Here is a 21,534-nt window from a genome sequence, read left to right as displayed (position 1 = left end):
AGTACATATATATTGGGATGGAAGGCAGGGATCCCACCACCTATTGATGATGTCCCTTTACGTGGCCAGGAAACTTTCAAATGGATGGACAGGGTGGATGAAGGGCACCCCATCCAGGATGATTGGTGTTCCCTTTCCTCCCCAGGCCATCATAATGGAAGGCTGGAGACACACTACCCCCACTAGGTGGCCGCAGCCTCTGATGAGGTTCCCATTTGGACACCTGCAGGGCTGTATGGGGGATGTCCAGCCAGGAAAGGGGCTGCTCAACTTCAACCAGCAAGTCAGAGTCAGGACAGGAAGAGGAAGAGGAGGAGGAAGAGGACAAAACTCACCTAGGGAGGAGTGGAAGAAGATGAGAGAAGAGTGGAAGATGGAAAAGATTTTAGAAGAATTACATAGTGAAGAAAGAAGCCTGTTTTGAAGGTATTTTGCCTTGAATAAAGGGACTTTCAAGCCAGGAACTTGTGAGAAGTAGGGTTTTGCGGTATATCGGTAATGGAAAGTAACAGTATGGTACTAGATTTTCCCCTGCTCCCGCTTCTCTCGACACTCGCTACTGCAGTTGAGGAAAAAGTCCACATCGTAGACTTCATGAAACACAACTATACACTTTGACACGAATACAAATTCACTATGGACCACCTCCACCTGCTTCAATGCGATCGGGACTTCACGGCTATCAAAAGGGAAGATGTGTGTATTGTGGCACGATGGCGCTATGCACCACGATGGCTGGTATAAGATGTGGACGTTTTGTAGTTATCCAGCATTCACTTTGGAACTGGTAACAAGGTCCTAAAGCTGGTATTGTTACCAAAGTCAAAATTTTAGTACTGATCCAACACTCGTGTGAAGTGTAGTTGTGTTCTGAGTTAGGGATCTGAGACGCCCCCAGCGGTTACAGTATTTACATACACATTTATACCACCCATCCATTTTCTGTTCAGGTCAGGGTCGCCATGTCAGTAGTTGGAAGAAACATTCTCAGGCATCCATTATCCCCGCCACCTCATCCAACTTCTCCTGGGGGGCGAGGTTTGGTTTGCAAAGTATTCCTAGGACAGCTGAGAGACAAAAACTCTCCAGCATGTCCTGGGTCTGGCCCAAGGTCTCCTCCTGGGAGGACATGCCCAAAACACCTCTCCAGGGAAGCATCCAGGAGACTCGCTAATCAGATGCCTAAACCACCTCAAATGGCTCCTTTCAATGTGGAGGAGCAGCGGCTCCCACCAATCGTCTACACACCTCATGCTATCATTAAGGCTGAGCCCAGACACCCTGAAGCTCATTTACTCCACTTGTACCTGAGATTGAGTTCTTTCAGTCACCACCCTGTGCCTGTGCCCATGAGGACAGGGACATAAATCGATTAGTAAATCAAGACCTCGATATCCCCGTCCACATAGTTGTGGACACCACTCTGAGCTGCCTGTTAATATCCCACTCCCTTCTTCCCTCACCCATGAACAAGACTTCAAGATGCTTACACTCCTCTGCTTGAGGCAGCACTGCACCCGCAGCCTCAAGAGGGCACTTTAACCTTTTATATACACTAAAAAATATATACTGTACATATATAAATATTGTCACACATTCGCATCTATGGATCTCCTCACCGGCTCTGTCAACTGACCTGCCGGACCACAAGGGGGCGCTGCTGCTAACTCTATCTTCTCCTTCACTCGCCGCAGCTCCGAGAATCCACCCAGTGAGTGTAGCTAGCCCAGCCCCTTCTGGACCCACCAGAACAAAGCCACCAGACATTTTAGTGCATGTCGCTTGTGAGATCTGCCTAAAAAGTGACTAATCAGACGAAGAAGTTAGAGACCTGTGTTTATTTGTTTTCTTTAGCCCAAAGCTAGGACAGAGCACCGCCACGACAGGCGTCACCTTTATGTTTGCTTTTTCATTAAACGGGATGACTTGGTTGGTGCTCCAAATGATCATTTCTATACCCAGCCACAAAATACACAGCTCAAAAATATTAAGGGAACACTTAAATCACACAATCGGCTCTCAATGAACAAAATAATCTTTACCGAGTAATCCTGTGTAACTTGTTGAGAACAAAATGATATAACAACAGTCAATGGAAACCAAAACCAGAAACTCACTGACGGCTGATCCAACATCACACCATAAATCAAAGTCAAAAACCGAAATCACAGGCTGATCCAACGTGTGTGAATTTCATCACAGCAACTCCTAATGTGACTCAGTAGTGTGCATGGCGTAAGTATGCACTCCTGACAATGTCTGGGCCTGCTCCTGATGAGACGGCGGATGGTGTCCTGGGGGTTTTCACCATTTAAAACAGATCTTGAAATATCATCGAAAACCAATGCAGTTATCACTGCAATTCTCCATTAAAATTGCCCAGACCATGGAACATCTGTGTGATTTTGGGCTATACAAAAATAAACTGTATTGTATTGTTGTATTGTAGTTGTAGTTACATACCCTGATGTTTTTATTACATTTTGAAAGTACAGATACATTGTAACTATGTAAGTACACTTGTTTTTGGATCAGTGATAAATTGTTACATTGTAATTACATACACTGTGGAATAACAATGACAACTGAGTAATTAACTATAGCGTTACTTTGTATTACACAGTAAGTACGGAGTAATAACTCATAGTTACACTGTACTTACACAGTAATTACATAGTAGTTACAGTGTAATTATGGACACTTAATGTAAAGTGTTACCAACAGATAACCTTTTAGGTTTATGTCCTATAAATCTCCTTAGCAAACCAGTACAGGGTGGTCCAGATCTAATTATGAAAATTATCTGGAAGACTGATTTATGCGTGGGCGAATCCAGTTCAGCGCGAAGATGATTCTTCATGTCGTCAGTTCGCACACTTCTCGATGGTCCGGGATTTTTCGGGTGATTGTCTATGCAATAAACTTAATAAGTTATAGCGTAATGAAAATTGCATAATTAGATCTGGACAACCCTATATTTGAAAAGTGTCTTGACACCAGGTGAGCTCAGGAAGAGCATGCAGACAGCACAGTCAGCCATTGTAAAAGGAGCTGAATGGCTGCATCCCCCAACCACCACGCCAATACCGAGCCCACCCCTCATCATTACCATCCATTATTTTCCTCACTGGTGACTGTGTACCCGATTTGTGGCTTGTCAACAGCCACCTTGAGAAGCCCCCCGGAATACACACCTGTACTGATGAATGTCCTCAAATGATTTGGTGTTATTGATGGCAAAGACACACAGGAAGCCCTCTCCAGTTCTCATGTACTGATCTCGCATTGCGCTGTACTCCTCTTGACCCGCAGTGTCCAAAATGTCTAACAAGCACGTCTCCCCATCGATTACTACTTGTTTTCTATAAGAATCCTGTGGCCACAGACAGGGGAAATGCCAGGAAAGAAAGAAGAAAAAAAACACATTGAGGTTAGGAGATTCTTCCCAATACGTTTATAGAGTTCATCTGATTCTGTGTGCCAGCACCATAATGTGCCGGGGACACAGTGGGCCAAGTCTATCTTCAGGTCAGGTCATTTGCACCTTCATTATCCTTATACGCTAACCTACTAATCGAAAAGGGTGACATTAATCTGTCACAATCCAGTTCAGGGTCAAAAGTAACTGTGCCTACTATCACCAATGCTTTTTGCACTAGCCATGGAGCCACTGGCTATTCTGATATTTAGGGGATTAGCAGAGAGAAACCTGAACAGAAAAACCACTATATGTAGACAATACGATGCTTTATATTTCAGACCCACAATCGCCTCTGCCATTAGTCTTAAACCAGTTAGAAAAACTTAACAAGATTTCTGGTTTCATATTTAATAAGTTTGCTTTTCACTTTCAATGATAATATCAAAACAGTTTAAATATCTGAGGATTACTATCATTAGTAGATACAATATTGGAAGTACTGTGGATAAAACCAAACAAGATGTTCTCCTTCCATCTCACCTTAGCAGGGAGAATTAGTACTGTCAAGATGAACATCCTCACTACAGGAAGCTGCTCCGTCTATTCCAGAGAATCCCACAGTACATAAACAAACAATTCCTTAAGAAATTGCACTTAACCATAACATCATTCACCGGCAAATCCAAAAGATGACTCTACAAATATCTAAGGCAAAAGGTGGCATGGCACTACCTACCTTTCACTTTTACTACTGGGCAGAAAACATATACACAATAAAGTCTTCAAAACTGGACGGAATTCATGAGTTCACAGCAGCCTGGCTTGCAATGGAAAGCAAATCCTGTTCTAAATCTTTCCTGTATCCCCTGCTCTGTGGTCCAAGCAATGCTAACTGTTGTCAATTTACCAGCAATCCAGTCATCCACCAATTACTTAAAAGAGGGAAATAATGTAGGACGCATTTCAAGGTAGAGAAGATCTTACTCCTACCCATGATTGTCAACCTTTTCTACCTTTCACAAACCTACTCAACTTAACTTAGAAAAAACAATGGAGATTAAGACACCCAGAGCTCTTTAACTAGACAATGTGTTTGCATTTTATGAACATGTACACTCCAAATTGAACCTTCCAGCTACACATTTTTCTCCTTCATAAAAATTTGAAATTTTGTTAAAAGACACCTACCCAGCTTTATACATCTCCCACCCATATATAAAAATATTTCAAAGAGTCAACCCTTCAAAGATCCTGAGGAAGACTGGGAGAGGGACCTTTCAATTGGCATCTCAAAGGTGTGGAACAAAGCCATCCGCAGAATACACTCTAGTTCTAGATGCAACAAGCATTTCATAATTTAACTAAAATTCTTCCATCGATCACATCTATCATGTGGTCTAAAATGTAATCAGGGCAAGACCCAACTTATGAGCATTGCCATCGACAAAGAAATGTGAAAACGTTTTCTTCACACAGAGAACCACAGACATGTTGAATGTTACCAAGTAGTGTGGTAGATAGCAGGGCGCTAGGAACTTTCAAAACTCCACTTGATGTTATTTTGGCAGAATTAAGTGGATGGGACTGATGAACTTTGTGGAACTGTTCTTGTCTAGACTCCCCTGAAGTTCTAACATTTTGTTTTCTGTCTCAAGTTCCTACTGGAGAGGTGACACAGCTTTTTGTTTTTGTTGTTTTAATGTCTCCATTTCAGAGTGAGTAGAGTCCTCCAGCAAAGGAGTGAAAATATATAAGATGGTCACTTGCTTCATGGCATTTGGCTGATGCGATGCACAGAATGGTGCACCAGGGAGGTACCCATGAAGAAGTGTGGTGCAATCAGGAGTTCACAGGTGACACCTCCACCTTATTGCTTCAAACCAATCAAAACTTCACAGAGGAGATTGCTTTGAACGCTGCATGGCATAGCACAACAGGGAGGTGGCTATGAACAGTCATGCGGTGCGAAGTGCTACACTCCATCTTCATCAATAACTTGTAAGATGGCGCCAATGCTTGTGGTCACCCAAATCAGCAACATTCAATGACCAAGCCCCAACCACGATAGCTCATGGTTGAACGAAAAGAACATACCCTGGAGTAGGGGCTAAAAAAAGTACCAGGAGCTACATATGACCCAAACTGCTGTAGCGGGAATGCTACAAGTCCCCGGTTCCTACAAAAAGTTCCTGCAGTAGAAATAACTTGGCAGCTAAGTGACATTCTGCATTATCTCAAATGAAAAAATATATAAATCACTCTTGTAGGCAAGGAGCTGGACAGTTTGACTCCCATGGCAGAGCGACGGGTGCTGAGCAGACTCCTGTCAATCATGGAGAATCCACTGAACAGGATCATCTCCAGACAGAGGAGCAGCTTCAGTGACAGACTGCTGTCACCGTCCTGCTCCACTGACAGACTGAGGAGACCCCACACTATGCGACTCTTCAGTTCCACCCGGGGGAGTAAATGCTAACATTATACAAAGTTATTGTCTGTTTTTACCTGCATTGTTATCACTCTTTAATTTAATTTAATTTAATTGTTTTTATTGTATTTTATCAGTATGCTGCTGGAGCATGTGAATTTCCTGTTGGGATTAGTATCTATGTATCTGTTATAATAAGTGTGTTATAATATTAAGATTTATGTCACTGTCTCTGTTCAGACCTTTGTAAAATGTATGTTTCATTCTTTTTCTGTGTAACATGCTGAGCTGAGCCAGATTTAGCACAGAGTGTCAGCATCCAGAATTGCTAAGCCAAGCATAAGATAAGACAGACAGGGACAGCTGGAGGAATGTGTCGTCAGCCTGAAGCAACCTGAGTGTTATTTGAACCTGCTCTTTGAGGTCAGCACAAAATCTTCTGTCCTTGTTTGGAATTTGTACTGTGGACCATTTGGGGGCCTGCACGTGTAGAAAGCAGTAGAAAACACGCCTGGAGAACTGCCAACTTTGACAAACTGTTTGGACGGAAGAAGACTATGTCAAAATTGGTCCAAAAATCCTCCGACGCTGTGACAATAAATGCATTTTCTACACGCCGAGCACTCCACACTTTTGGACTGAAAAATGCTTTGTGTTTCTCCCGTCTGCTATGCAGCGTAAGCCAATATTAAACAAAGCTAAGTGTATCCTTTCTTTTCTGTGAGTTTGTCGCCGCCTATCGCTTAAGAGAGGGATGTCGCCGTTATAAGTATTTAAATACAGGTTCATTAAAACGCCGCAATACAAAAGAACATATTTCCAAGGAGTTAAAACCTCCTCTCGGAAACACTATCTATATATAGGACACATCTGAAACTTTTTAAAAACATCCCAGGAATTCATTAATATCTTCTTATATAATACGCTACCACGGCTGTTCGTTTGTCTGTCCAAGATTTTAAATCACTTGTAGCTCGCAAACCGTTTCACCTATTGACCTGAAATTTGTACACAGATACTACGTAACCTCTACTGTCTACTTCCAGGGTGATGATTGTAATTCCTCTTGTCATTTTTATTTTATTTTATTGTAGAATCAATGCTCGGCAGTAGTAGTACCATAACTTACTAGTAGTACCATTACTTCTTCTACCTCATATCTTAAATCATTCTTGAGGAAGATTGAAGACTTAAGTGGCAGCTTAAGTGACAAATTAAGAAAAACATACTAAGTGTTGTGATGTGGGATTTTGCATATAACTTGATAAATGTTTTGTATGTCTTTATTTATAATTTAGGCAAACCAATGTAATTTAGTGCTACTTTGGTGAGAGGTATTTGTGTTTTGCCAACCCCTTTTACGACAGTCTCTTTGTAATTTTATGACAGGATTTGGGGGGATGTGTCTTAAATCAGTTTGATGAGTATTTCTTTGCTAAGGTCTTTGTCTCATCCTCCACACAAAGCCAGGTTAGCTTAACGTATGGTCTTAGGGGTTTGCAGGTGTTAAGATGTACTATTTCTCCCATTGGTCTGAGATATGGCTGTCTGGATTGGCTGGAGGGGTTGGATAGAAAACCTATAAATTTGCTTGCTCAACCACATTCTCTCTCTCTAACCAACATATGATGAAGAAGCATCTCTCTTGCTAACCTGTGATGATGAAGACAACACAATGAAGAGCACAGCACAGCAGCCATATTGAACAGACATGTGGCTGAAAGCTGAGCACCAACGATGCCTTAACTAGAGACATTTTAAGTAACTGCAAGTCTGTGTGCCACCTGAGCTACACATCACCATTTAATCAGGTTGTATGGTTGCCAATATTCAAATGTACTTTGCATTTTGTTATTATTTATGAATATTATCAGTAATACATTATTTTATGTGTGACTTAACTCCTGCTTGTCTTTTTACTACATCTAATTGCCTGAGGTTATAGATATAGAAGGGAAGGTGGGGAGAAGTTATATACAATAATACCTTATAGACAGTGGTAAGTCTGTAGCGGTGCCACATAGTTAGTGTTTAAATGTCAGTTCTGTGTGTGTCTCGTTTCATTGTCCCATTGACTGGGTGTATGTGTATCAGTTAATGTTGTCCCCGTAAAGGAGGACGGATGATGGGAGGAGTTCACAACCGCTAATCTGGAAAGCACCTGTGTATCAATTAATCAATTACTGCCGTCACTGACTATTTAAGGAGAAAAGAAGGAGACGAAGGAGGAACTAGCAAGAGAGAGAGAGAGAAAGAGGAGAACCAATATCGCATTCACAACTACATTCTGCCTGCCGATTCATTTCATTGCGCTTTGATCCAGTTTGTTTTTCATTCATCCGGACTGCCTTTCAACCTGCTTGCCGCTGAAGACCCCGGGGTCGAATCATCATTCGCCACACGCCGAGGAATCACGGTGAGGTTGTTCCAAACGCCGGGAAATACAAACATTACAATTGCCGCTAATCAGTATCCGTATTCAGGACATTTATTCACGTTCGGACTCAAGTTCACGATCATTCTGTTTGCTAGTCATTTGTCGTTTGTGTGGTGTGTGTTATATGTTACGTGCACAAGGGAGGGGATTTGTATATATATTTTCGGTGTTGCTTTGGGTTTGTTGGGGTGGAGGAATAATTGGGTGTGCTTTTGTTTTGTGGCGTGTCTTGTCTCATTTAATACATTTATTCCTGTTTAATTTTACATTCTGCCTACCGTGTCTTTGCATTTCAAACCGTCGATTGTGGGGAAAGTTTATCTGTGTAGAGATGCGGCTTGACAGGAAAGGTTTCTCAGTAAATTATCCAGGCCACAGGTCTTGGAGGTGTAGCTGCCGGCTGGGAATAAGGGGTCGGCCGTTACAAGTCTGTGAGATTAGGCATTCTAAGGCTACATATTAATAATACAATAGAGAAAAGTAGAGCAATATATATATTACTCTACCAAGATAAAATACTAAGTAATTGCAACACTGACTTAATCAGTTTTAACGTGAAAAGATGTCGACGGAAGAAGAAAAGAAGCAGGCGGCTGGTTGGAGAAAAGTAGAGCTGCTCAGGAACCAGCAAGCGCATCAACCTCTGAGCAAATAAATGGTAAACGTACAGAGAAAGAGTCTGAAAACTGTAAGTCAAGTGTATTCAGTGCCCGTTAGCGTGCAGTCCACCATTACTGGTTACTTTAGAATAAGCATGCTAAGATATTGGGCCCGTGATTGACTCTCTCACGTTATGAATTGTTTTATCATTTTTAAAAAGTCTTTGTTTTCTTTTGCTCATGTTTCTCTTTTTGTTCTCTTTCTTGTTTTGTTATTTTTCTCCTTTGTATTCATTTTGATATAAATGGTTGTATCTGTTAAGTTCTTATTATTTGTTTGATTGAGTAGTATCCCATTGTGATGTTCTGGTCTTTGAAAATAAAATAATTAGCAGGCCTCTGTCACTGAGGGCTAAGGCAAAAAATGATAGAATCCACCCCAGACCGGATGCCAGTTCACTGAAGGGTACACACAAGGGGGCAGTTTAGAGTCGCCAACCAGCCCGAATGCATCTCCCTTTGGTTTAAGTAAGGTAAATCCATCCAGGCAGGGTTGAGTTCATGGTAGGAAGCCGACCTGAACATGACGAAATGAGTACAATTTACATTCAAACAAGTCAAAAGGCTGAGAACCTGTAAACACCACCCAGGCAGTGCCAGGACTCTGAGGTGGTGAGGTGGAGGTGGCACTAACCACTGACCATCTAAAAGGAACATCGGACACCAAAACTGCACCCCACCAGCTAACACATCGCCACCATTTACAGTTGTGGTTGAAAGTTTGTGAACACTTTAGAATATTTCTGCATAAATATGACCTGAAACATCATCAGATTATCACTCAAGTCCTAAAAGTAGAAACAGAGAAACCAGTTAAATGGTCATTTATTTATTAAGGAAAATGATCGAATATTACATATTTGTGAGTGGCAAAAGTATGTGAACCTTTGCTTTCAGTATCTGGTGTGACCCCCCCAATAACTGCAACTAAACGTTTACGGTAACTTTTGATCATTCCTGCACAACGGCTTGGAGGATTTTGAGCCCATTCCTCCGTACAGAACAGCTTCAACTCTGGGATGTCGGTGGGTTTCCTCACATTAACTGCTCTCTTCAGGTCCTTCCACAACATTTCGATTGGATTAAGGTCAGGACTTTGACTTGGCCATTCCAGAACATTCACTTTATTCTTCTTTAACCATTCTTTGGTAGAACGACTTGTGTGCTTAGGGTCGTTGTCTTGCTGCATGACCCACCTTCTCTTGAGATTCAGTTCATGGACAGATGTCCTGACATTTTCCTTTAGAGTTCTCTGATATAATTCAGAATTCATTGTTCCATCAATGAAGGCAAGCCGTCCTGGCCCAGATGCAGCACAACAGGCCCAAACCAAGATACTACCACCATCATGTTTCACAGATGGGATGAGGTTCTTATGCTGGACTGCAGTGTTTTCCTTTCTCCAAACATAACGCTTTTCATTTAAACCAAAAAGTTCTATTTTGTTCTCATCCGTCCACAAAACATTCTTCCAATAGCCTTCTGGTTTGTCCACGTGATCTTTAGCAAACTCCAGACGAGCAGCAATGTTTTTTTTGGAGAGCAATGGCTTTCTCCTTCAACCCTGCCATGCAGACCATTGTTGTTCAGTGTTCTCCTGATGGTGGACTCATGAACATGAACATTAGCCAATGTGAGAGAGGCCTTCAGTTGCTTAGAAGTTACCCTGGGGTCCTTTGTGACCTCGCTGACTATTACACGCCTTGCTCTTGGAGTGATCTTTGTTGGTTGACCACTCCTGGAGAGGATAACAATGGTCTTGAATTTCCTCCATTTGTACACAATCTGTCTGACTGTGAATTGGTGGAGTTCAAACTCTTTAGAGATGGTTTTGTAACCTTTAACTCTATTTGTGAGGTCCTCAGAAATCTCCTTTGTTGGTGCCATGATACACTTCCACAAACATGTGTTGTGAAGAGCAGACTTTGATAGATCCTGTTCTTTAAATAACACAGGGTGCCCACTCACACCTGACTGGCATCCCATTGACTGAAAACACCGGACACCTCACCTTCAAACTAACTGATCATTCGTGAGGTTCACATACTTTTGCCACTCACAAATATGTAATATTCGATCATTTTCCTCAATAAATAAAAGACCAAGTATAATATTTTTGTCTCATTTGTTTAACTGGTTTCTCTTTATCTACTTTTAGGACTTGAGTGAAAATCTGATGATGTTTTAGGTCATAATTATACAGAAATACAGAAAATTCTAAAGGGTTCACAAACTCAAGCACAACTGTATACAACACCAGAAGCCTTCAGTTAGACACCAGCCCATAAATATTTCAATACAACTTTACAAAGAAAAGAATCGTGCAGGTCTGAGGACTTGAAAAGATAGAATTTTTAAAGAAGGTGTGCTTGCAAAATGTGTAGACTTTTAATCAAATAGTTAACAGGAGAAAAAGTAAAGTGAATATCAACTGTATAATAAAATGCTAAAGGTGTGTGTGTGTGTGTGTGTGTGTGTGTGTTTGTGTTTGTGTGTGTGTGTTTGTGTTTGTGTGTGTGTGTGCGCTCCATCCCTAGAAGCAATCTGATTGGTCAGTTTGGGTTTGGTGATGCGAGACTTGGAGGTGTAAAGGTGTAGGAGGTGAGCAAAATGACAGACTCTGAGAAGCAGACTTTATAGGAACTCGAGAGAGAGGCTCAGATACACAAGGACACCCAAGAAAGGGGCTCAAGGAACACGTAGGACAAGAGATAGCAAATATGTTAAATGATTCTATTACCTGCCTAAGATAGGTAGTGTGGCTAGTCAGGGAAAAACATGGCACTAATTGGCTCTTCCAGTCAAGACATTAATCAAAATACACAACAGCAGAAAGTGTTCAGTGCTGGGAGGCAGCAGTTTAATAAATCACGTGTGCATCACTGATGTCAATAAAAAAGCCATTATGGTATCGGACTCTTCAAGAAACGTGCCACATGAACAAGTCATTAGCTTAAAGGGAGAGGAAATTAGGAGCAGGATGAGCTCAACCTCATTAAACATTAACCACTGGGGTCTTTGAGATGCAATCACACAGCATCTCAGCAGGAAGGGCCCCAACCTATGGCTGACTGGGTAAAATACACAAACCAATGGTGACCAGTGAAGAGACTAACTGATAATAATGGCCAGTGAAGTGGCTGGCTGGTGAGGAACATAAATGAAGGTACTGATGGCCAACAGTGACACTAGCTGTTTATGAAGATCCGTAAGGACATCATCTGCTTATATTGACCAATACAAGGCACAGGCATATGTTAGAGCAAACAGTGACAACTCCTGTGTGGCTCCTTATGGTGATAAGTGAAGCAACTGTCTCCTTATATACAAATAAGAGAGACGAGAAAGACATGACATTAGATCAGCAGGTAAGAACAGCATTATATGACAGACACACAGACAGAGAGAGATATAAAAGGCACTATATTACTGATAGATAAATATGGAAAAGCACAATCATAGAGAGAGAATGAGAAATGGATATGAAAGATGGGCTGATACAGTATGAAAGGCACTATATGATAAATAGATATGAAAGGCACAACGAGAGAGACAGGTAGATATATATGAAAGACTCTGAAGATAATACAGACACTGTATGATAGATAGACAGATATGAACAAGAGAGATAGGTAGTTTTATATAGTGCCTTTCATATATTTACCTCTGTCTCTCTCTTGTTGTGTTCTTCATATATGTCAATGTAAAATATAGAACCTTTCAGATTAGACAGATAATAAAAAGGCATTACATTACATAAATAGATGAGAACAGTACTCTAGACAGACAGACAGACAGATAGGCACAATGTAATGGACAGACAGATATGAAAGGCAACATATAATAGATAGATAGATAGATAGATAGAAATGAAAGGCACTATATAATAGATAGATACATAGGTACATAGATAATTTAGATAGTGTGGAACGTGATCCGGACACAGACAGACGGACACTGGTTTTGCACCCAACACACTCATATTTATTTACAGTATTTACAAACAGTTCATTGCACAACCCAGTGCCTCCAGCACCGATCCCCCAAAGTCCAGGCCTCACAGTCTCCAATGCTTTCCTTCTGGCAGTCTCCACCCTCTCTCTCAGCTCCGTCCTCTTCCACCCAACTCTCGCTCTCGAATGCAGGGAGGCGGCCCCTTATATACCAGCCCGGATGGGCTCCAGCTGTTTCCCGGCAGTCCTCCGCGGACACACCCCTGTGTGGCAGAAGTGCCGGCTGCACACCCGGAAGCCCTCCGGGTGTCCCCTTGTCTTCTTCCCCCCAGCACTTCCTGGTGTGACGGAAGTGCTGAGGTCCAGGGCTCTTCAGGCACCAGGGCGCCCCCTGGCAGTCTGGTGGAGGCACAAGCCCTCCTCTGGTCTTCCTGGGTACCACCCCCAGCTGCCCGCCACAATAGACAGAAAAGCACTATATAATAGATAGATAGATAGATAGATATGAAAGGCACTATATAACAGATAGATAGATAGATAGATAGATAGATATGAAAGGCACTATATAATATAGATAGATAGATAGATAGATAGATAGATAGATAGATAGATAGATAGATACTTTATTAATCCCAAGGGGAAATTCACATGATATGAAAGGCACTATATAAGAGATGCAGTAGATGCACATACACACACACACTGAAAGTCACCATAATAGGCACATGGCTAGTTCTTTATTGAGGTGGTCTTACTCCAGCAGTAACATCACACATGATACCAAACATTTTTTAAACAGCTCCTTATCATGGCCAGTGAGCAGGCTGGCTGGCTGTGGTGTCCAAAGACAGAAGTAGTTGGTTAAGACAATCAATGAAGACCCTGGCTGTCTGTGGTGTGCTACTGAGAGGATATTGGACTAATAAATACAGTGCTTTATTTTTGGGATGGAAAAAAATGAATTATCAGTGGGGACCACTAAAGACCCGGGGTATTGCTGATGACCATGAAGCCTTACTTGCCCCTCCACAGGGTGACAATTTGGATTTGTCTAATTCTGTAAAGCAGCACGTCACAGTTCTGAAGGCACAATCATCAACTATGCACAAAGTACCTGATATGGTGGATCTACGGGGGGCTTTGAGCCCACCCCATTACCCTCCAGAATGTCTGAAATAAAAATAGTGGCAGAGGTTTGTAAAAGTACATACATTTTAAAAGTCATACAGCGTCTCTAGAGAATATCCATCCCCTTAGAAGCTTTTACACTTTACTATTTTTATAAAACATTGAATCCCAGTGGATTGAATTTTTTTTTGACACCGATCAAGAGAAAAAGACTCTTTAACTTCAAAGTGAGAACAGATCTCTGCAAAGTGCTAAAAATGAACAAAGTGGATTAAAACAGAAACCCCCCGACTCCCCCGTGTCATTCCAAATATTCATATAAAGAGATATGTATCTTCACTGGGTACAGTGCTGCCCTTAATGCACACACGTCAGCGCGTCACTCACCTCTATCGTTGGGTCGTATTCGTCCACAAAATGGTTCTGTATCAGCTGGATGGTCAAAGCGCTCTTCCCAACGCCACCAGCTCCCACCACCACCAGCTTGTACTCGGTCATTCTCTAAGCCCGGCCAGCAAGCTTCTCCCTGGAGGATAAGAGGGGAGGAATGGACAAGTTAGGTGGGCACAGCTACTTTCTTATGGAGTAGGCAATGGAAACCATGGTCATCAAGGTAATCACAACAGAATCACAGCACCATCACAATAATCAAAATAACATGGCTGCAAAATAAATGAATTGGCAGAGATCTATGAAATATGCAAGGACAGAGACCTTGTTTAGCCTCGGCCTTAAAGGAGCTATAAACTAATATGAATAAAAATCACTTAAAGATTACGCAGAAAATAACATTCTGAAGGCTGCCTCTTCCAATTCAGGGTGCCCAGCCTAGCAGCACTGGACAAAAGGCAGGAACCAACCCTGCTTTGCATGCTTATTACATTACACCTTTTCCTATTTCCACACTTAAACCAGCAGGAAAAGTTCCATTCTTTTTACAGGTCAGTGTTGCCTCCTGTTCCTGTGTAAAGGCGCTATATAAAAATCACACCATCCCTGGGGAACCTTCAATGGTTATGTAATTACAGTTGCTTTCATACAGCATTTCCTCAGTTGTAGCACTGCCATGATCAATGTCACACGATGGACCAGTGTTACCACTTGGGATTCTATATAGCGCCTTTATAAAGTGAACACCATCCCGAGGACCTTTAGATGCTCATTTCATTACAACCCTTTGCATAGTTTTACAAGGCAGGGTGATGAGGGACAGTAGGTTAAGTGTTAGGCCTTCCCTTGTTATATCATATTGTGCCTTCATGCCATGCCAATCATTCCTAGAAGCATAATGTGCTTATATTTTAATTAGATACAGTAGATAGATAGATAGATATGTGAAAGGCACTATATGATAGATTGATAGATAGATAGATAGATAGATATGAAAGGCATTATATAATAGATAGATAGACAGACAGACAGACAGGAAAGGCACTATATGATAGATAGATAGATAGATAGATAGATAGATAGATAGATAGATAGATAGATAGATAGATAGATAGATAGATAGATAGATACTTTAGTAATCCCAAGGGGAAATTATTTCAATACTTCCAAAATAACAGGACAAGTGGGAAGCTGACGGTTACACAATGGTCACATTTTCGCTTAGGATTTTATACAGCGCCTTCACACAGTGAACCCCTTCAACTAGAAGATAAAAATACTCCTTAGACTTTACTTACTTAAAGATTTTCAGAACTGGAGCCCCATAAAAGTGAAGTGAGCCACTCAAGTTTACAGAACACTGCAATGTCTGATTTGATATAGCGCCTTTACACAGTGAGTACATTCACTAGCACACTAAAATGCTCTTTATTCCAGAGTTGTTTAGGGATTTACAGTTGGCGCACAGCAGGGTGCAGTAACTCACTCAAATTGACAGACCACTGCAGTGTGTGATTTTATATAGCGCCTTAACACAGCAAACCCTTTCGCTTGAACATTACTCTGCCTGTTATTCTATGAGTTGGAGCAGTGTAAAGAGAAGTGAGTCACAACTCAAGTTTACAGAGCACTGCGATGTGGGATTTTATACAGCACCTTTACATAGCGAACACCTTCACATTAAAAATTCTAATGCTCTTCATTGTACAGGGTGGGCCAAAAAAAATAAAGAATAAAGTTACGTTAAAACCAAGCACACCATTGTTTTTCTTGTGAAATTCCCAATACGTTTGATGTGTCAAATGACCCTCTTCCTATTGAAAAAACAAAAGTTGGATCCAAAATGGCCGACTTCAAAATGGCCACCATGGTCACCACCCATCTTGAAAAGTTTCCCCCCTCACATATACTAATGTGCCACAAACAGGAAGTTAATATCACCAACCATTCCCATTTTATTAAGGTGTATCCATATAAATGGCCTACCCTGTATAATTATTTAAAGATTTTTTTATACTTTGAGTACTGTAAGGTGAAGTGAATCACTTAAGTTTACAGAACGCTGCTCTATGGGATTTTATATAGTGCCTTTACACACTGAACACTTTCTCAAGAACTTTTACATGCTCATTAGATGCCATTTTACTTCCATATTTCTGCAGTTCTAGCACTGTACGGTAAATCGATTAATCTCCGGTTACATAATAGCATGGTGTCATCTCTCATACAGTATTGATTTTATATAGCGGAGGTGTCACCCAATGCACTCGGGTCCCAATCCAGGTGGTTCGGTGTGTGGTGGGTGAGACAACGTGCTATGAGCACAAACTCCCAACCTCCTCCTCATTACAAAAGGTATACAGTGGAACCTCGGGTCGCGAACGTCTCGGAACACATGCGTGCATGCAAGGTTACTTTTCTTGGTTGTTTATGGTTAGTTTTTGTATAAATTAAGGATTTTTCAAATTTTCATTTTTTTCCCTGTGCTTAAAACTCATTAAAAAAAAGAAAGTGTTTCCAGAGAGCGGTTCGTAAGGCTGTAGCGTGAACTCTTGCAATGTTAGTTTTCTCTGTTCAAGGTGTTCTCAGTGTTATTCAATGTTTTTACATTTAGTTTACTATTACGCTGTGCATTTTATGGTATAATTAACTATATTTGTGCTTAAAAATCGTTAAAAATATATATATTTACATACAGCTCGTATAGTCTGGAACGGATTAATTGTATTTACATACAATCCTATGGGGGAAATTAGTTCGGGTCTCGACCAAATCGGGTGGCGACCAGAGTTTTGGAATGAATTACGATCGTGACCCGAGGTTCCAGTGTATAGTGATCCACCCTAAGAGCCTTCCATGCTCCTTACAATACAGTTCTTTGCATTTTTCTAATTAGAGCACGGCCCTGATGAAAGTGAGATGGCAGTTCAGCACTGCCTCTTGCGATTTTATAAAGCGTCTTTATACAGCGAGCACTGACCCACGGGCCTTTATATTGCCATTAGGTTTCAGATCTTTTCATAATTTGTTCAAATGCAGAGTGATTAGGTGAAGTGAGTCACTCGACGTAAAATGCTGAGATAATGTTGTGATTTTATATACAGCGGGGAAAATAAGTATTGAACACATCAACGTTTTCCAAAGAATATATATTACTAACGGGGCTATTGACATGTTTACGTTCGGTAACAACCCAAGTAATCCACACATACAAAGAAATCAGAACAAATAAGTCCATCAATTATGTGTAATAAAGTGGAACGACACAGTGAAAAATTATTAAACACATGAAGAAGATGGAGGTGCAAAAAGGCCTGGAAAGCCAAGAAATAGGCTGACATCTGTCAGTATTTAGAAAGCAATCCTGATAGCCCCCCATCAGTGCAAATGAATATCAGCTGGTTTAGTCCTAATCGGTGGCCTATAAAAAGGTTTCTCATTCTTGAAGAGTCACACAAGAAGCACCTCATGATGGGTAAAAGCAAAGAGCTCCCTCAAGACCTTCACAACCTTATTGTTGCAAAGCATACTGAGATGGCATTGGTGACAGACGTATTTCTAAACTTCTGAATGTTCCAGTGAGCACCATTGGGACCATAATCCGGAAGTGGAAAGAACATTTCACCATAAACCGACCACGACCAGGTGCTTCTCGCAAGATTTCTGACAGAGGAGTCAAAAGAATAATCAGAAGAGTTGTCCAAGAACCAAGGACCACTCATTTGCTGAGATCTTCAGAAAGACCTGGAATTAGCAGGTCCAGTAAGTAATGCACTCCACCGCCATGGCCTCTATGCACGCTCACCACACAAGACTCCAAGCACATTGAAGCTCGTTTAAAGTTTGCTGCACAACATCTGGACAAGCCAATGAAATACTGGGAGGAGAGAGTCTGGTCAGAATTTAACTCTTTGGATGTCATTGCACACACCATGTTTGGAGGAGAAATGGCACTGCACATCACCCCAAAAAGCACCACACCAACAGTGAATTCTGGAGGTGCGAACATCATGGTGTGGGGCTGTTTATCAGCATATGGTACTGGCAGACTTCATATAACTGACGGAAGGAAGGATCAATGGAGAAATGGAGCGGGACATTCTTGATAAGAATCTGCTGCCATCTACCAGGATGCTGACAAGGGGGGACATTTCAGTAAGACACACACAGCCAAGGAAACTCTCGGTTAGTTTCAGAGAAAGAAAATAAAGCTGCTACAATGGTCGACTTGAATCCAATTGAAAATCTATGGAAAGAACTGAAGATCAGAGTTTATAGAAGAGGCCTCCAGAACCTTCAAGATTTGAAGACAGTTGGTGAGGAAGAACGGGCCACATTCACACCTGAGCAATGCATGCGACTCGTTTCTCCATACAGGAGGCGTCTTGAAGCTGTCATTACCAACAAAGGCTTTTCTACTAATTCAATACATTTCAGTAAGCGTATCATTCCACTTTATTACACATAACTTCATTTATGGACGTATTTGTTGTGATTTCTTTGTATGTGTGGATTACTTGGATTACCGACATCTCGTGTAAATTTCATGTCAATAGCCCCATTAGAAATATATTTACTGAGAAAAACGTTGACGCGTTCAATACTTATTTTCCCCGCTGTAGCACCTTGCAACATGTGAAAGCTCTTCTCCGGAGTCTATTATGCTCATTATACAACACTTTTTCCATATTTTCAAAGCGACATTACTTTTAGTTAAAGGGCCATTTTTGAGGTTATACTGTGTTGTTCACCGAGAGCTTTAAATTATTGCTAAATTATGATCATTAATCCTGCTATTCACACAGCTCCAGCACCCTAACATATGGTTTAGGGTGGTCCATCGAAATTTTATATAGCACCTTTACACACAAGCATTTCACTGGAAAGGGGTGTGTGGCACTCCCGATATTAAGTCTTTAGAGTCCTGGTGCTTCCTGTCTTGCTATATGGTTGTGAGACATGGACGCTATCCAGCGACCTGAGATGAAGGCTGGACTCCTTCAGTACTGTGTCTCTTCAGAGAATCCTTGGGTACCACTGGTTTGACTTTGTGTTGCTCAATGGAGTCCTGAACGAGGCACATGACCTGCATTGTGAGGGAGTGTCACTTACGGCATTACGGCCATGTGGCGTGACTCCCCGAGGGTGATCCGGCGCACAGGATTCTCACTGTTGAGGACCCGAGTGGCTGGACCAGGCCAAGGGGATGCTCACGTAATACCTGGCTGTGGCAGCTAGAGGGTCATTTCCGGAGGAATGGACTGCGTGTCTGCACGGGGGGCTTGCCAACCAGGATCCCGAGCTGTTCCATCGTGTGGTGGGTGCAGCAACATGCTGCACCAGTGCAGGCTCCCCAACCTGACCTGGCCTTTACACACACCATTCCTTGCCGATTACAGGGTGCTAAGTAATTAAAATCGAGGTGACGTGCACATATGCTGATTAATGTTTAGTAACATCATAATTTCTAATTTAACATTTCTGTGTGATAAGTGCTGGCCAGAACCACAGGCCCCATAGGCAGCAGCAGCCGCTCATTACCCATACAGGTGGGCAGCCTGGCAGGTGGAGGGAAAAAAAGAAATAAATAAATCAGGGGGCAGTTTAGACAGCTTCTGAAACCCAAGATCAACCCGACACAAAATGTCAAGTCGATAACACGTTTTCAGTCGTTTAGTTCGGAAACGTCACCGATGAAACGAGAGCTCATCTGGAAGGCTGTGATTCATTCATCCGAATGGCAAAGACCACCAAAGGAGGGCTTGAAAACACTGGGAATTTGAGAGAGCTGGATTGGTGAGTGGGCAGACTGAAAAGTGACACAATCTTCCTATATCTAAACCAACGGCTAACTTCAAGTTTCGTACAAAACAACCAACGAATCTCGTTTTTTTTAACCCCAACGTTTGTTTGCATTACAAAATCGTGTCAAGCGAGAGTCCATTGTAGACACATAGGGAGTGAATCCTGGATGGGGAAAGACACGTGTTCACGGTTGGGAATTGAGAGTGACCAACTGGCCAGACAAGTATGGAATATCTCTCACCTCTCCATTCTATCCAAAACACGTGAGCGTGCCGTCTCTAACCACGTGTCTTCCTTTCTTCTACAGAACTTGATCTGCATGATTCAGGTTCAAGTGGGGCCATTGTAGTGCATTGCTGTCTCACTGTCCTGTGATCAAATCCTGACTCAGTCTCCAACCCCGATTCCCAAAGAAATTAATATCAGGTGACATGGTGGCTCTAAAGTCAAGTACCATATATACTTGTGGATAAGTCAGGACTTGATTTTACCGTATAATTTATGGTATTTTATAATGTCGGTTGTATAAGTTGAATGCGGAAAACTCACGCTATTGGTCCAAGAGATTACGATATTTAACACCCACATGAGAGAGTAACCACGGAGCACACGGCCTTTTGTTTTCTATGTGGGTGCGGAAATGTGCTGTATCAACGTGTGCTCCTAACCGCTCTCACTCTATTGTGCCTACGTGACCACACAGTGATACTCGAACTATTCCGAAGCGGCGATTGCACTGTTTTGTGTTTTTTGTATCACACACCCTCACACACCTTTATCGTAAGAGCATCCCTTATCTACGAGTGAGCGTTCGATCAGAAGAAAATATGAAGCTGGTTTTAAATTATAAGTCATTGAAGTAGTGAAAGAAATTGGTCACTATGCTGCTGTAACAAAATTCGATGTGTCTGAGAAACTGATGTGAGATTGGAGGAGGCAAGGAGATGTAAAAAAAAATATGTATTTATATATTTATATTTTGGAACAGGCGTCGGGGTCTGATTTTTAACCCGAGTTATACACAAGCATATACGGTATGTGTGTGTGTGTGTGCATCTGACTGGTCAGTGCTGGTCTGACGTCCCTCCCACCACTGGTGCTGCTTCTCAACAACCCTAAACATGGCTTACGTTTGACTAGAAACTGAGCACACTGTGTCCATCTACACTTAGATTCTGAAAACGACTAAATAAAACCCTTTGTATACTTTGAAAACAATCTGCAGCGGCGCAAAAGTGGGTGAGGTAAGTGTAACATTTCAACAGGGAGCCTAGCTGGTGTTCAATAATTAATTTTGCGCAGACAGTCAATGA

General features: G+C 41.8%; 1 protein-coding gene across 1 annotated transcript in view; it reads right to left on the bottom strand.

Moving 5' to 3' along the window:
- The window catches only part of LOC120523258 (GTPase HRas), a 129,402-nt gene that overhangs the window by 23,245 nt on the left and 84,623 nt on the right, over positions 1–21,534 (bottom strand). The window contains exons 2-3 of the mRNA XM_039744430.1: positions 14,414–14,552; positions 3,195–3,373 (exon numbers count right to left, since the gene is read on the bottom strand). Coding sequence (XP_039600364.1) covers positions 3,195–3,373; positions 14,414–14,524 — 290 coding nt within the window. The 5' untranslated portion in view covers positions 14,525–14,552. The remainder of the gene's footprint in view (positions 1–3,194; positions 3,374–14,413; positions 14,553–21,534) is intronic.

This window comes from Polypterus senegalus, chromosome 1 (genome assembly GCF_016835505.1).
Source record: "Polypterus senegalus isolate Bchr_013 chromosome 1, ASM1683550v1, whole genome shotgun sequence".
Classification (NCBI taxonomy): Eukaryota; Metazoa; Chordata; class Cladistia; order Polypteriformes; family Polypteridae; genus Polypterus; species Polypterus senegalus.
This window is presented reverse-complemented; position numbering and strand designations above follow the sequence as displayed.